The sequence below is a fragment of the Saccostrea cucullata genome, unplaced genomic scaffold (assembly GCF_032062105.1).
Source record: "Saccostrea cucullata isolate Sc308-1 unplaced genomic scaffold, CSIRO_AGI_Scuc_v1 ctg1850, whole genome shotgun sequence".
Classification (NCBI taxonomy): Eukaryota; Metazoa; Mollusca; class Bivalvia; order Ostreida; family Ostreidae; genus Saccostrea; species Saccostrea cuccullata.
Genome location: NW_026921361.1, coordinates 93,238 through 110,803, shown reverse-complemented (window position 1 = coordinate 110,803; position 17,566 = coordinate 93,238). Strand labels below are relative to the sequence as shown.

At 35.1% G+C, this 17,566-nt stretch overlaps 2 protein-coding genes across 3 annotated transcripts; one reads left to right on the top strand and one right to left on the bottom strand.

Moving 5' to 3' along the window:
* The first annotated feature begins 56 nt into the window (after positions 1-56).
* LOC134259826 (uncharacterized) lies at positions 57-11,942 on the top strand. 2 transcript variants are annotated; one of them, XM_062742426.1, is made up of 15 exons: positions 57-188; positions 746-1,006; positions 2,145-2,245; positions 2,585-2,681; positions 4,583-4,690; positions 4,891-5,025; positions 5,109-5,732; positions 5,840-5,891; positions 6,534-6,613; positions 6,846-6,940; positions 7,098-7,165; positions 7,606-7,632; positions 9,750-9,807; positions 10,263-10,347; positions 10,659-11,942. In XM_062742426.1, the coding sequence occupies exons 1-15, from the start codon at positions 93-95 to the stop codon at positions 10,764-10,766; spliced, it is 1,995 nt and encodes a 664-aa protein (XP_062598410.1). In that variant the 5' UTR covers positions 57-92; the 3' UTR covers positions 10,767-11,942. The 2 variants fall into 2 exon arrangements, with proteins under 2 accessions (XP_062598410.1, XP_062598411.1); XM_062742427.1 differs by lacking the exon at positions 7,606-7,632.
* A 2,590-nt stretch (positions 11,943-14,532) lies between these two features.
* LOC134259819 (uncharacterized) lies at positions 14,533-16,053 on the bottom strand. Its single transcript, XM_062742421.1, has one exon. It carries the CDS (start codon positions 16,051-16,053, stop codon positions 14,533-14,535), a length of 1,521 nt encoding a protein of 506 aa, XP_062598405.1.
* Between the last annotated feature and the right edge of the window lie 1,513 nt (positions 16,054-17,566).

The window sequence follows — 17,566 nt, the reverse complement described above, 5'->3', positions numbered from 1 at the left end:
ACAATCTCGAGGAAGCCATTCACCCATGTGCAAAATGTCAACATGTCACAACTAACCCCGGAAAGAAATAAAGAGTTCTGAAAGATGTTATTATGGAGGAGGAGGAGGTAGTTTTAGAGTTTGAAGCGATTCTTGGCAACGGATCCTTCGGCATTGTGTATCTGATTAAGGACAAGGAGAATCGAAGGGTAATAAGTTATCAGCGGGAATTCCGATTTTGAAGGTCTTAATATATTGACTTTTCGATTGACAATCTCCAGATGATGATCATATCATTGTCCTCTAAAATTGTTTTCTGTATATCGAATTTTGTAACATGTTCATTGTTTGCTACGTCACCTCATACCTGGGTTTGCAAGGGATTTCCCCCATTCTGTATAGTACCATGCTGACATTTACACATTTCCATGTTTCTATATATTTGCTTCCCCAATGTCCCTTTATTTGTTTAAAACTAATAGAATATAAATAAATAAAGAAGCTTTGAATATCTAATTACTTTTTATGTAATTCATTTCAATCTTCATGCAAACTTTGCTCAGATCGAAATCTGCAAAAACCTTAATTATATTCAAATTCATACTTACAAAAAGTATGTTACATTGTTTGTCATGTTTGGAGCTTTTTAAAACACGGTGAAGTTCTTCAATTTTCTTCTCTTATTTAAAAAAAAAAATTGGCATGCCTTAAGTGTGTAATGTACATGATAAACATGTATTGGGTGCAAAATGTTCTTTCTTTACAGTATGCAGTGAAAAGAATCAACTTTCAGGGTCAAGAGTCAGAGCGAACACAGGCCTTGAGAGAAGCAGAACTTCTGTCCAAGGTCCGAAACGAATACATTCTCAACTACATTGAATCATTTGAAGATGACGAGTGTCTAAATATAGTAACAGAATACTGTGATGGGGGTGACCTTGAGGTGTATCTAAGGAACAGAAATGGGAAGAGCCTGCCTGAAGTTCGAATCTGTCACTGGATTTACCAGATAGCATCAGGACTTCAGGTACACATCTTGTTATTGTATGTGTAGAAATTCATCTTTAAATTAGAATGTGTTTACATAGTTCATTAAAGATATATGCATTTCATCTTTTTTAGAAGTTGAATCACAAGGTTAAATATACATGTTCAACCAGGAGATATTATACTCATTAGCTCTTAATTTCTATATGCCTACATGCCACAGTTGATTTTTTTGTGATATAGTACTTGGTACTACTAGGGGTTATATTAGACAATTGAAGTTCATATGCAGTAGATATATTGGCAAATTTTAAAATTTTCTTGAACACTTTCTTGCACCATCTGACCTTGAGAACCTTATGCAAGTACATTTATCCTGTCTATGAATTTAGTCTCGAGCTATAAAGATAGAGCATTGTTCTTATATACAGTTGCAAAAGTAAATCTTGTGAGTGAATGTACATGTTTCATTAACTTTTCCTTTACTTGCACATACATGTATATCTTCACTAGCACATGTAGTCATTTGCTTGGCACAGTGAGTCTCAGAATAAGGACTTGATCCTTACCTTGCAGGGCTCTCACACCACTTTTTGGGAATGGGTCCGGGTCCGTCGAAATTGGGAAAAATAGCAACATTTTGGGAATTTGGGAATAACGATTATTCTCGATATCATGATATACTGGGTTTCTGATCTTTGTTTTCAACTAAATTATTGTTTTGCAATACAGAGGAATGTGAAAAACAAATTTTATTATTATATACCCAGCTATTTTTTCTTTAATTTTGGGGAGAAATGACTTTTGGGAAAATTAACACATTCAATTGGGAAAAAAGGTACCTTTTTTGAATTGGGAATGGGGCCCATAAACGGCCCCAATTATAGAGAATCAAGAGCCCTGCCTTGTATGGAGACTGGTTCTTTGAATAAGACCATATCAAATTTTGTTCTGTGTCACAGTAGGTGCTGGCATTAAAAAGATCCCTCACTGCCCTAAGGCCTTAAGTGCTGAGCACAGCCTTGCACTGGCCATTGGTGGCATTTCAATGTCATTATGGAGAAAAATTCTTTAAGGGACACTTAACAATCAGAGAAACAAACACACGCATGTGAGAGTGACTTATTACATTTGTAGTCATTATAAGTTATACTTTATGTGTGTTGTTTGTTTATCAGTACCTTCATGGACAGAAGATTCTACACAGAGATCTGAAAGCCAAGAATATTTTCCTGATGAGTGACCTTTCTCTGAAGCTGGGAGACCTTGGCATCGCAAAGTAAGTAGTCCAGTGGTTATTACTCAGAATGTATGTATATACACTGTCCATGTATAGCCTTGCATCAATCAATATTTATTTTGTGAATTTGTTCATAATTGATGTAGAGATTGAAGAGAGGTATTCTAAAGGTTAATATTTATTAGAATTATTGAGCCTAATCTCATCCAGTTACATATTTCATTAATTTATTCAGGTTTTCTTGGTGCAGTATGTAAATTTGTGGATAAAGATTTATAATGATCGACTTTATGTTGATGAGCAACTTACAAATTTACCCCCCAAAAAAGGTACAATTGTCTGTTATAGTGTTTCTAATGCATTGTTGGTTACATTTAGGTTACTTGAGCTGAATCAAAGTAAAGCAGAGAGTTTTGTCGGGACACCTGCTTACATGAGCCCAGAATTATTCAAACATTTACCCTATAACCACAAAGTAAGTATGAAGTAGCTTAGTAAGTAATGTGTACAACTTTTCATTACAGATATATGTATCAGACTTATGACAAATTTGAACCAGTGATTTCCATTATCCGGAGGAGGTTCATGATTATAATTTTTAGCTCACCTCAACGAAGTTGGGGGGAGCTTATGTGATACCCTCGGCATCGGTGTCGGCGTCCCGGGTTAAGGTTAAGTTTTTTGGAGCAGTTTTCTTTTTAAGTACTTCTATGTCCTATATTGATTAGACATGCATGGAAGATGTTTCTAATGTGTTTCATTGTACCAGTCAAAGTTTCAGATGCTGCAATTTCAGCAAAGGAATGACCAGGTTAATGTTTTTGGTGCAGGTTAACATTTTTGGTGCAGTTTTTGGTGTAGGTCTCATTTCCGAGTAACTATAAGCCCTATGTTGACCAAACTTACATGGATGGTACATCTTAGGATGCATACTACCAGACTTGCTTCGGATGCTGAATTTGACCTACATTTTCCAGTTGAGTGAACAGGTTAAAGTTTTTGGTACAGGTTTCATTTCGAAGATACTATGAGCCCTATAATGACCAAACTTGCATGGATGGTACATCTTAGGATGCATTCTACTAGACTTACTTCGGATGCTGAATCTGACCTACATTTTCCAGTTGAGTGAACAGGTTAAAGTTTTTGGTGCAGGTTTCATTTCCAAGTTTCTATGAGACATATAATGACCAAACTTGCATGGATGGTACATCTTAGGATGCAAACTACCAGTCTTGCTTCGGATGCTGAATCTGACCTACATTTTCCGGTTGAGTGAACAGGTTAAAGATTTTGGTGTTTCATTTCCAAGTTACTGTGAGACATATAATGACCAAACTTGCATGGATGGTACATCTTAGGATGCATATTACAAGACTTGCTTCGGATGCTGAATCTGACCTACATTTTCCAGTTGAGTGAACAGGTTAAAATTTTTGGTGCAGGTTTCATTTCCAAGGTACTATGAACCCTATAATGACTAAACTTGCCTGGATGGTACATCTTAGGATGCATACTACCAGACTTGCTTCGGATGCTGAATCTGACCTACATTTTCCGGTTGAGTAAACAGGTTAAAGTTTATGGTGCAGGATTCATTTCCAAGTAACTTTGAGCCCTATAATGACCAAACTTGCATGGATGGTACATCTAAGGGTGCATTCAACTAGGCTGGCTTCAGAAGCTGAATCTAACCTACATTTTCCGGATTAGTGAAAGGGTTAGTTTTTTATACAGGTTTCATTTCCAAGTAACTTTGAGCTCTATGTTGAACAAACTTGCATGGATGATACATCTTAGGATGCACACTAATGGACTTGCTTCAGATGCTGAATTCGACATACATTTTCCAGATAATAGACCTCGTAAAAGTTATGGGTGCAGGTCTATCACCAAGAAACTATAAGGCTTATATAAACCAAAGTTGCACAAATGATGCATGGGATGAAAACTCTCAATCTTGCTTCAGATGCTGGATTTTAATTACATTTTCATGATGAAGAACTAGTTTTAAGTTTTTATATAGGTCTATTCCAAAGTATCAAAATTGCATAAATTTTGCATTTTTGGATGTACACTTTTTGTTGGTTAATTGTGTGACTTAATTTGCCTTACTTAAAGACAACATTCGTTGAGGTGAGCTCTGTAATCTCTGATTACCTAAGTTTTTTATCTTGTATAACCATAGTGATAGCATTGGTGGGGTTCAAAATCAATTATTGGGGGAGGGGGGATAGGGAACAGAAGGGTTTGCTCCTTATAAATCCTCTGTGCAAAGAAGGATTGAGCATGTTCAGCAACAGAGTTATATGCACAGCATATGATATGTTATTAAGTTTTAAAAAATTTATTTAATACCTGCTTTGAATTTTACAGTCTGATATATGGAGCTTTGGATGTTGTTGCTATGAAATGGTTGCCTTGCAAAAAGCCTTTGGAAATGACAGCTTGTTTGCTCTCTGTAAAAAGGTCTGCAGCAATGAGGTAAGATTTATTTTACCCAAAAGTTTCATTGTTTTGAAATTAAATTTAAGGTCTTAAAATTATATTGTATAGTTTCAATCAACAAGGATAATGTATTATGTTTATTATAGCTTTTATTACGAATATCTGCAACCCTAGCTGTTTCAGATTTTAAATTACTAGAAGTAGTAGATAATGCAGTGAAAACATTACAATTTCAGAGGCCACCATTTCCGAGTCAGTACAGTGAGAGTCTGAAGTCCATTGTGTATTCCATGTTAGACGAGGAACCAGACTGTAGACCCAGTGCCAAAGACATTGTTACTAATGTGTACATCAAAAAGAGGCTGGCAGAGGTTAGAGGATTTCTGTGGAGAAATATATAAAACGATGTTCTGAAGTGGTAAATATAGTTCATATGTTTCTTTTTTTCCTGCAGCCAATTCATAAAAGTAACTCTCCAGACAGACAGAAAAGAAAAGATCAACCCAAGGTGAAGGAGGGACAGAGCAAGACTCACTCAGCCAGGGAGAGAAGGAGGCAAATGGCTGCTCAGAAATATCAGACAATGTCCCATGCATGGCTTGCCATCAAACGACAGATAGACACACATCGCAGAGAAAATCAGAGAAAAAGTGTCAGTCGAACAATGGAGAAGATGAAAAAACTAAAGCTGGGTTCTGTCAAACAGCAGAGTGATGATACAGCATCGAGCACGTGCAGTAACCATAGTAACAGTGTAATGGATGATGAAGATGATCCAATCAGATACCTTCTTAGTGATGATGAGGATAGTACACTCATTATTGATAGAGTTCAAAGGACAAATGTCAGAGTTCACCAAAATGGAGATTCAGGGTTACATAAATCAACTATGGGGGATGATGTATTTGATGTTAAGGAACATGTTGAGAAAATGACTGTTGATCCAGATAAGGCAGCCAAGTTAATGGTGCAAGGAATGAGGGAGCAGTTGACCCCATTCCAGTATAATGGGACGCCGTTTCCTGTTCGACCAAAGGAGGCAAGAACTAATTCACAGGAATCTCTGTCTGATACAAAAGTAAGGAACCAGTGTAATATTACTTCCAAAATGGATAACTGTGTAGAATGAGTGAATTATTGGAAATGCTAATTAATTCATACTGCATTTGCCATTTCTATTGACAGGGTACTCAAAAGACCAGAAAAAAGAAAAAGATTCTTGCCAAAATAGCAAACGGTAACTATAAATGTTTATATATACACTGTATATATAATTTTGTGCTTTGAAAGGTACATGTATAGCACATTAATAGAAGTACATTCTATTCAATACTAAGGGCATAATCTTTTTTGTGGTGTTTATTTGGCACTTTAAAAGGCAGTTTACAATTATGAAGAAGTTAAAGGCATAAGGAAGCACAAGTTCAAATTTAAGGCTATATATATGTATAATGGTACACTACCCTTGTTTAACTGTTATATAATGATGACTTATAAAAGATAAATTTTGAACTTTACTGTTAGGGAAAACAGATATCATACATATAAGATATATATTTTTGAATTTTTTTTTCATTTTCAGAGGATTGTGATAAGTCATACATGTATTAATTTTGCTTTGGCAACCACATTGAAACCTTGTTTATATATACCAGATAAGAATAAATAGATTCAATAACATCTTAGGCATTGGGGCCTCAGTTATATGAGGCTCTGTTAATTTGAAAGAAAAACTGGTATAAAGAATTAATGAAAATTTTTCAAATACACAAAATTTTATACAATTTTATACTATGATTAATCTAAAAAAATCATTTTCACAGCTCTCTTTATAATTCTTTACTTTTTAAATTTAATTCTTCTTGATGAAATATTCCAGAGAAGAAGAGGATAGAAAGCAGTGGTAGTGACACAGGGGTAGGGATGACTTCAGGGGAGACATCTCCCATCACACAAAATGTAAGATCTCCCATATACTAAATCTAGAATCGATTTACAAGATACACTTTAAATAGAATACTTTTTAGAATTACATGAATAATTATAACATTTTTTGTTAATTTCTTAAAGCTCATAACCCCATCTCGAAATATTACAAGCTCTGCTGTTTTGTCTGAGTTATGCATTTGTAGAATTATATTAGGTGCTTATATTGCTTTCATTTATAAATTATATATACTGGTACTTACAGGTTAAAGGTGAAAGTTCAGTTAGACTCTTTACAAGAGGTCAACAAGTGACCTTCAACAGAGGTATTTCCAACAGCAGTGATGAACGAGATGAAAAGTAGGCTTTTATTTAATGCATTGATTTAATGTTCAAAAGTTACATGATGTCAAAAAATGGATTCTGAGAAATTATTACAGACATTGTTGATTCCAGAACAAACTGAGTCTGAAATATTATACAGAATCTTATGCCAGCAATGTTGTACATATTGTAGCACAGTGAAAGAAAAATATGTGCCATTTGAAAAAAGGAAGACATCAGAAAGCATCAAGGGAATCGTAGGTAAGGATTTTTAAGCAATATTTCTATCTTATAAGATTCATATTCTTGTATGAATAAATTTTTTAGATTTAGCTGTGCAAAATATGCTGAATCGAAAAAAAAAAAAGACTAAAAATTCAAAAAGTAAAAAAGAAAATCATCTGCAAATATGTGTACAAGTATCAATCAAATTTAGAATTCCAACAAATACATGTAAATCATAAGTGTTTGATGTTAAAATTTTGTTTTTCTGAGATTTTTCCAAAAAGAGAACTAAAATTAGCCTTTAAATAAAATAAGTGCACATTTCTTTAAAACATGATTAAAATAAAGTAAAATTATTTTAAGAGATAAACTTCTAGTAAGGTTCCATAGGTATGTGCTCTAATTAAGCCGAAGAATTTTTTTTAAAAAGATGTACCAGAAGAAAGAATTGTCAGAATCTTTGTTCTATTTTCTAGCAGACCATAAGAACATGGTTGCTCCATGTAAGTCTTAATTAGCATAGGACTGTTTTAGCTCACCGTATCTGTTATGCGACTGTACTCTTTCAAACTGTGCACATGCCCACAGAGTGGGATTTCATGTGTATTTGCACTTACTTAAAGATACACATCCTATCCTTTTCCTGAATTTCAAGAATCAAAAAGAGTTTCATTTCAGATATTCCTATAAGTTTTTAATCTACTGAATGACTGTTTCTACCCCATTACCTATTGCTATTTGTTCTCACCTATCCTTTAGTGTGATATGTCTCAAAACTTTTCAGCCTTTTTTCTGATAATATAGCTGAATCAATTTCAACAAGTCTTATGTACACATCTATAGCACCCTTTTTTTTATCTATAAAGGTGGAGTAAATCTATAAGATACAAACTGTTTGCCTACAAAATACACATAGCTGAATTCAGGAATCAATTGGTACAGATTCATGCATCATGGTTGGACCAAATTAATCACTCCTTGCAAATTTATATTTTATTTTCTTTGAAAAACTTTTTAAGTAAATTTCCTGAACTCTTTTTAGCAAAAAATTGGCAACATAAGAAGGACACCTATAACCTTTAAAAATTATGATTTTTGCTACTACTTTATAAAGTTTATTTATAAGGAATGCCTGTCAATTTTTTCAGTTTGTTGATCAATTAATTTGCTCTCCTGATAATTTACATGAATGCCAAATGGGTTTATGCATAAACACATGAGCAAAATTGATGATCATCGTAAAACTTAACAAGAGGTTCATGGGCCACAACACTCACCTGAGTAACTCCTTCACCAGAGTTTCCTATATGTAATACCTATTGTGGTCCCATCCTCCCCCAAAGGGGTCACAATTTTAATAATTTAGAATTTAAACTACCCCAGGATGCTTCGACATAAGTAATATTAGTTACATAGTCTTTTAGTGACAGGGTATGGGATGATACCTGGTTAGTAAATTTCATATACCTGGTATGAAATTTACTAACCAGTTATCATCCCATACCCTGTCACTAAAAGACTATGTAACGAATTTACCCCACCGATGAAACATTTACGTTTTATCTGTAGTTTATAAATGGTTTTCCTCTGCTAAATGCCTTATCACGCTTAAACTGTGTCTATTATGACGTCACGTTTGTGTTTGTGACGTAATACATCGACCGGGTATAGATTTACAACTGACCGGGTATAAGTAATACACCGCCTTCACGTGACAGACTTCAACCAATCGTAAGCCAGGATTTCACAGAAAAATCGACAGAGGTGGGGTAACAGCTTTTCTGGTCCAGTGGCTTTTGAGAAGGGATTATTTTCTTTATATTTCAAGTAAAACTTATTCCCTATTGTAGTCCCACCCTACCCCTGGGGTCATGATTGAATAATTTAGAATTTACACTACCCCAGAATGCTTCCATGCAAGTTTCAGCTTTTTTTGCCCAGTGGTTCTTGAGGAGAAGATTTTTTAATGATACAATCTTTTTTTTTTTTTGCCTTTTCTTGATTATGTACTTGTAAGGGGCCTTGCCCCTCCATTTTAAGAATTTAACTTCCCTTTCACCCAAGAATGCTTTGTACAAAGTTTGGAAGAAAAAAATGGCCCAGTAGGACAGCTTGTCAGATGGACAACAGACAATGGGTGATCAGAAAGCTAAAACCCAGACATTTTTTTCTTGATAACTATTTAAATTTTTAAAATTCTTGATTTAATAAAAAATATTTAAACAATACAAAGAAAACTTAGGATCCCTACCAGGTGTATTACATGTACAAGGTACAATACAGTGAGAAAGCATGCAGGTCTGTTACTTGCTGAGTAAATTGCTTAATGAGGTTTTAAAGTTATTACCTTATTTTTAGATTTATCTAAGATAAAGAGTTTGGAAAATTGAAATAATTTGGTAAAAATTTAATTTACATGTATATAAAATAGCAAAACACAAGACACATCAGTATTAATGTAAATATTAAGAGGAATGGATTGAATTACAGAGATTTCACTGAAAATCTAATGCACTCCTGCAAGAAAACTTCCTTTCAGAATATACCTGTATCAGAATTGTAGTTATGTACAAATACAGCTAAAAATATGTTTACCTGATATTTTTTTTTAATGTTTCAGCCATGATAGGGAGCATGGAAACTGAATCAGTTGTACTAGAAATCAGCAAAGTTCAAAGGTAAAAATCTTCTTCAAACAGGAAATTTTTTTATTGTACTTCTTGATAAAGTAGAATACTTTTTCTGAAATATTTACATGTATAATTCAAACATTTTTATAAAGTTTCAATTATTTTGGAACTTTCAGCATCAGAATGATGTATTTTTACATAATTCTTCAGCCGAAATATGGCTGAAATATTGCCGACTCGGCGTAAAACAGCAAAAATCAATCAATCAATCAATCTACAGTGTCATAATTTTTACTTTTTACAGACATATACATCTGTTTATAAAACATATGTCTAACATGTGAAAAAGTATTGCAACCTATACACAATTGGCAATTATTAATGATTAAAACTTTTTCTACTTTGAGCCCATAAAATTGCGAGGGTGGATATAGTTACCTTAATTCAAAATATACATGCACAAGGTAGGATGTGCAAAATAAGTTTTATTTCTTTATTTAAAGTGAGGTAGCTAATGCTCTTGGCAGAGACAATCTCCAGAAATGTTATGATGTCATGGCCAATGTGCAGGATGAAGAAATTGTCAAGGTAACACATTCTCTCTGGAAGCCATTTATCCATAAATCAAAGACAGATTCCTAGCATTTATAAAAACTAAATTGTAAAAATGCACTCTTTCATGCCAAGTTTTATGTAAAAATCAGTACATTTAGAAAGTACAATGTTCATTGGATAAAGTGACATGTATAAAAATCTATCTTAGAATTTAAGATTAATGTTTTTTTGTTCTATACAATTTAACAAATAACTCTCATCAGCATTTCAGATAAAGGTGTGTTGTTGATTTATAAATGTAATGATGCTTTCTTTTCGACTGTCTTTTTGTCTTTTACTTTTAGGCACTCTTGACTGAAATTCTTGGTCCTACCATGTATAAAAAATACAGGGAACAACTTTCCTACCTCCGTATGCTAGAGATCAGATCTCAAGCCACGATTTCAAAGTGATTTCATCAGGTTCAGATAACAGAGGGTCTCCTTATCTTTCCAGTGTTTATAAGTAAAAATTATTTCCTAACAAGCTATTTTTTAAAAACTGTTTACACATGTGCATGAATATTTTCTGATTAACATTCTTGCTTAGAAAAATTAATTTTTGACTATTTTTATATAAATTTTATTGATATATGCTTACCTTGTTACAATATTTAGAGAGTTTTCTCTAGCAAAGATAGTGACAATCATCTTAATGCATGTACTCTGCACTTGTATTAAATCATTTACCAGTATTTGTGCAGCTCGAAATTTAGATATGATTTATGAATATTATAAAAATATATGAATTTTCATATATGTATACTTAGATTATGTATGATTATGAATAATCTTAAGTATCCAGACTTGTAGAAGTAATACTTCATGATTATTTGATAAACTTTCCATCAATTTTAACTAATTTTTACTCCATATTGAAGAACTCCATATTAAATATTGGTTGTAGACTTTTCTATATAACAAGTTACAATATATTTGAATATAGTAAATATACTTATTTTAGTGTTCATCATTTTTTTGGCACCATTTATATTCCCTTTTATCAGCCAAATTATGAAACTTATGTACACACTTTTGATCAAAATTTATGAACATCAATGATACTTGCATGTACCGTAGATCACTAAATTTTCTTGACACCTTATTTTTGTGAGATACCAGTAGTCAATGATTTTTGATAAGCGAGACAAAATTTTCATGAATTGTGGTTATTGCTCTATATGATCTGAAAGAGAGGAATACTGCACGAAACATTGAGTGGGCTATAAATTTATGTATCTTTACAGTTTACCTTAAACCAATTTTGTTTCTTTTACATAATTGCTTTACATGTAAAATGGTGCAGTTACATATAGCATTGGAATTGTTTTAATGATGAACCAATAATTTTAATGTTGTATCTGTCAGGAGTACGTGTATACTATGTACATTGTGTTCTAACTCCACATTTGTTCACCTGTTGTCTTTAATGTGTTATAATCATGTGAATTAACATTTTCATATGAGACCTGAAATTTTTTTTTTTTTTTTTGAAGATTGAATTTTTAAGCTTATGATTTTTAAAAAAGAAAATTCTTATTTTGTGAAATGTACGTTCCTCATTTTCATGCAGTCATACATGTATGCTTTTTATGTTGGAAAGAAACTAGTAGAAGTCTGAATAAATGTACAAAGTTTATTAATCTATACTACAACATTCCAGAACACATCTATTAAACATATACAATACAATGTAACACAAAAATACACGTTACTTTGGCATCAGTAGGGGCAGACTCAGCCATTAATTCCAATAGCTAACAACCAGTTCAAGACAGCAGTCCAGTCACAGGAGCCGGAAGAAAGGTACAGCTCAATTGTACCAGTCAACTCGGTGTGACTAGTGAGTCTTGAGACTGGCTCTACTTCCCGTGGATCTCAACTCGGTGTAGCAGCTGTGGAAGGCTGTGAGAAACCAGTTCCGGGCTACAAGAGCCGGAAGAGAACCATGGAAGGATGTTGATATCTTATTAACTCGGTGTAACTTCCTATGAAGTATTAGCATTTTAAGAAATCGTCGTGTTGCGTTGGATTTCTACATGGGGAAGTCACAAGAGCCGGAAAATAAGATATTAGTGTCAAAATAAACCAGAATTTTTGGGGAGAATTTAATTAATTGTTACAGCATTCGTAAAATTTATTAAATGGTGGCCTTGTTACAGCATTCGTAAAATTTAATAAATGGTGGCCAGAAGGCCATGGCTGAATCTACCCTAAGAATTATATTAAGTACTTGATGTAAACACACTGATAACTAATTAAAGGAGTAGTGGTGGGGTGGTGGCGGTTACGATACAATTTCTTTACAAACTTAGCACACTGCTTGTAGCTGAATCCCCACTATAAAAAACAACCAATCAAATTGTAGCAACATAATTTTAGAAACAATAATGGCGGATAGGTCTAATCCGAATAGACTCGTCTTTCCAACATAAACCTGGCTTATAATACCATAAGCCTCCATTTATGTTGGAAAGAAACTAGTAGAAGTCTGAATAAATGTACAAAGTTTATTAATCTATACTACAACATTCCAGAACACATCTATTAAACATATACAATACAATGTAACACAAAAATACACGTTACTTTGGCATCAGTAGGGGCAGACTCAGCCATTAATTCCAATAGCTAACAACCAGTTCAAGACAGCAGTCCAGTCACAGGAGCCGGAAGAAAGGTACAGCTCAATTGTACCAGTCAACTCGGTGTGACTAGTGAGTCTTGAGACTGGCTCTACTTCCCGTGGATCTCAACTCGGTGTAGCAGCTGTGGAAGGCTGTGAGAAACCAGTTCCGGGCTACAAGAGCCGGAAGAGAACCATGGAAGGATGTTGATATCTTATTAACTCGGTGTAACTTCCTATGAAGTATTAGCATTTTAAGAAATCGTCGTGTTGCGTTGGATTTCTACATGGGGAAGTCACAAGAGCCGGAAAATAAGATATTAGTGTCAAAATAAACCAGAATTTTTGGGGAGAATTTAATTAATTGTTACAGCATTCGTAAAATTTATTAAATGGTGGCCAAAAGTCAGTTGAATAGATATAACGTAAATACTTATGTACATTATAGATATGAGACTGAGTGCCCCAAAAATGATGCCAAATTGTGTGTGATAAACAGTAATATATATGAGGCTAACATTATAACATCTATAGGTAAAGTTACAAGCTTACAATTGTTTTACAAGTCTGTAGTGAGTAAAGAAGTGTGATCAGTCTATGAATCTACAGTACATACTAAGGAACGCTGAGCATCTCGTAACACAGATACTGGAGTTCTAATGTATCTACAATAGGCGTCGGAGGCCCATCTTCCTAATGTTTTAATAATATGGTCCTCCACATGGACTGAAGCTGCAGTTGTAGCCGCACCGATTCGGAAAGAATGTCCATTATACACATCGGCATCACAACCGATACAAGTTAACACATGCTTAAAGGCTGAAATAAATTCAACTCTTGACAAAGGAGCACCATTTTGATTTACAAACAATGGACTTTGTGGAGAACATGACAATTTGTACCTTGCCTTTAAATATTTACAACATACAGCGAAAGGACAAATAATATTGTCTGTGGAAAACCGTTTAATGATGACTCCTTTCCTGAATGGGTCAGTTTTAGAAATTTTTAGTTGTAAATGTACATAATCCTCAAAGATAGATAAATCACTTATACAAAGATGTATAGAAGGATCAAATACTTCTTTACATGTAAACTCTCCACATCTCAAAAAGCCAAAAAATGCAACAGTACATACAGTTTCTAACATCAAGTTGTAAAAATTGTCTATCTTTCTTAAATAAATACAAGCCCTTTTCAAAATGTCGAATGTGACTGGATACCTTAAACTGCGGGATGGTGATTGTACACGTTTAACACCATTCATAATAGCCTTAAGTCTACATAACTGAGTATTGTCAGGATATGTAATGTTATTTTGCAAACACATGAATTTAACTCCACACAAATACAACTTGATAGTTGAGTAGCTTATCTGAAGTTTGCTAACACAGTATGCTACAAATGAAATTAAGTAATCTTCAGATACAGAAACCTCAGAAATACATGCATTTGTAATAATATTTGACAACAAAAGGAATTTAACATATACATGAAAGGCTGTTTGGTATGTGCACCTAGTGCTTGGTGCCACTGCATTGGTCCATAACATGTTCACGGTGCCGTTGAGGTCCATAACACTTCCTTCGGATGGGGAACACTGCATGGTTGATCTTGTGCTTGAGGAGCTAGGCTGCGGAATTTGGGAATCTGCAAACGTGAGAGAGCATCTGCTATTAAATTTGTTCGACCCGGTACATGTACGGAAGAAAAAATGAAGTTATATTTTGCTGCTATTAGAGTAAGGCGTCTCATCAGGGGCATAATATGATGAGATTTAGATCTACCCTTGTTAAGGATAGCAACTGTTGCTATATTGTCACACATAAAAATTATCCTTTGTTTTTTCCACATTTCCCCCCATAGAATTGAAGCAACAACTATAGGGTATAGTTCGTAGAAGGCTATGGATACGCCATCTTCGTCTTGCATCCAGTTTTTTAATAAAGGTAGAAGTTCATCTGACCAAGATGAAGAAAACCATAGTCCTCTGAAGTATCCACCATATCCCAAGGTAGCTGAAGCATCTGTAAACAGATTGAGTTCTTCTGATGTGATCTGCGACACATTGTAGAACAAATTAATGCCATTCCAACCATTCAGAAATGTTAGCCACATCCTTATGTCTTCCCTGCAGGCTGCATTAATTGTGATGTGATGGTGCAGTTCTTTGACTGTTGTAGACAGTCGGATAAGATGAGACACAAAGGATCTTCCCGGTGGTATAACTCTGCTTGCAAAATTAAGGTGGCCTAATAACTGTAAGAGTTCCCTTTTTGTACAGCTTTTCCGTGAATAAAAAGAGGTAAGAAACTCTTTAATTCTGGACAGCTTGTCACCTGGTAATCTGGCTTCCATAGCTTCAGAATCTAGAATTATACCTAGGTATTCTAAACATGTTGTGGGGCCTTCAGTTTTATGCAGCGCCATGGGTATGTTGAGTGATGTAAATATATGAAATAAAAGTTTCATATTAGTATCTCCGTCTTCCTCTGGACGTTCAAAAGTGATGAAATCGTCTAACAAGTGGAGTATATGCTTTACACCATAGTTATTGGTGGCAATCCAACATACTGCTTGGGATAGATTGTCAAAGATCTTGGGGCTAGAACGACATCCAAAAGATAATTTGTTGTAATAATAATAGTTTGACTTCCATTTGATACAGAACAGATGCCACTGAGAGGGTAAGATTGGTACCAATTTAAAAGCGTCTGATATATCGGTCTTGCACATGGTAGTTCCCTTCCCCAGGCTCTGAATTGTTTTGATGGCATCATCTATCTTCACATATGATAAGGAGCATTCCTCTTTGTTGATCAGAGAGTTAACACTTGCATGTTCACTGTCATGTGGTGAAGATAAGTCAACTATTAACCGAGGTTTTTTAGAGTACTTTCCCATTGTAATACCAATTGGACTCACTCTATAGTTGGTAAATGGAGGTTCTTCGAAAGGTCCAGTCAAGAAACCTTTCTCGAGTTCACTTTTCACAAGTTTATCTACAATTTCAGGTTGCTTTCTTGATAATAAGTTTTTACATTCTAATGTTTCTATTCTGGTGTTTGAAATCATAGTGTCAAAGCCTAGAATGAATCCTTCACACAAATATTCGACGAAACTTTTGTCCGGATGATTACAGAGTTCTGATCTTAAGTTAATCAAATTTACAGGCATTGAGACTTGAGAAGAAGTTCTTTCACAGTTCACTTGTCACTTTTTACTTGGTATGGATGCCATGGAACTTCTTTGACTTTTCTTACACAGGGAGGCTCCGTGGTCGTTTTCATGACACACTGTACATATGTGCTCAAACTGACAGTTCGTTTTCTTACATCTATTATCATTGAAATTGTTGCACACCTCCTTGTTGTTCACCATGGTGCGTGTTCGACCGTATTTGTCAGTTGTTGTTTGGTTTTTGTTGGTTGGATAACTTCGCATGGACTGGCCAATTACCGGAATGATGTTCTGTTGTACTTGAGGACAGAACGCTGAGAGGTGCATGCTTGACGAACACGTGGAGCATTTGTTTGCAGTAGCATTACCCACTACCATCATGAGAAGTCCAAGATCTTTCACCGACCAGTCAATTTTAACATTATCCCTGAGGGCAGTTGCAGCTCTTGATGAGAATTGGCAGTGGTAGTCGTAAAATTTACCACCATAGACGTTGTGTATATCTACTATGATAGCTTCATATCTATCCAACTCAACCCGTCTCTCTGGAAATCGTTGGCACATAACTCTCTTATATTTACCGAAAGCTGTAATAAATTCAGCGATAGAGAGTTGCTTATGTAGTCTGTGGTCTTCTTGTTTCATCAGGTTGATGGTGATGTTGTTGGGTTTGTCTGAATCATACTTGGGGATTAGCAATTCGGCCATGTTAACATCTTTCCCCTCCCAAATCTTTTTTCTTAACTTTTCAGTGACTACGTCTATGTGTGAGAGAGAGTCTGATGGGACGCCAAATTCAGTTCTAGGTAATGTGTACCCACCTGTAGTTGGACCCTGCATGGCCGGTTGTTGACGAATCGCCGCCATTGCTGTGTCCAATGAGTGGTCATCTGTTTTGTTGTTCTTCTTTTCGGCCACCAAGCTCATGACTGTGTTTTGAAGTCCGAGTACTGTCTGTTGCATGCTCTGCATGGTGTTCAACATGCTGCAGATTATGTCGTTATTCGAGGGGGCCGCCATATTGGATAAATTGGCTCTCGATCCCGATGCAACATTGGTTGATGCGCTAGATCTCGATTCTTCCCCCGATGGTGTTTCGCTTGAAGTTGTTGTTCTGGTCGTTTCAGTTCTGTTAGTATTCTCTGGAGATGGTTCCGTACTCGGAGGCACAATCACGGCATTTGCGACATCCTCTTTTCTCGATTCAACGTTTATCCGGGCATCCGCGTTTGCGGGGGGTATTCCTCGATTCTCCAGATAAAGTTTTTTCATCACGACTTTCCCAATGTTGGCAGGAACACGAATATTCAGCTTTGCCAGTTCCTCGATGTATCGTTGGGTTGTCCAATTGTTTGTATTGCTCTCATCCCAGCGATTAGATGGGGTAGGACGTCTACGACTTCGAGCG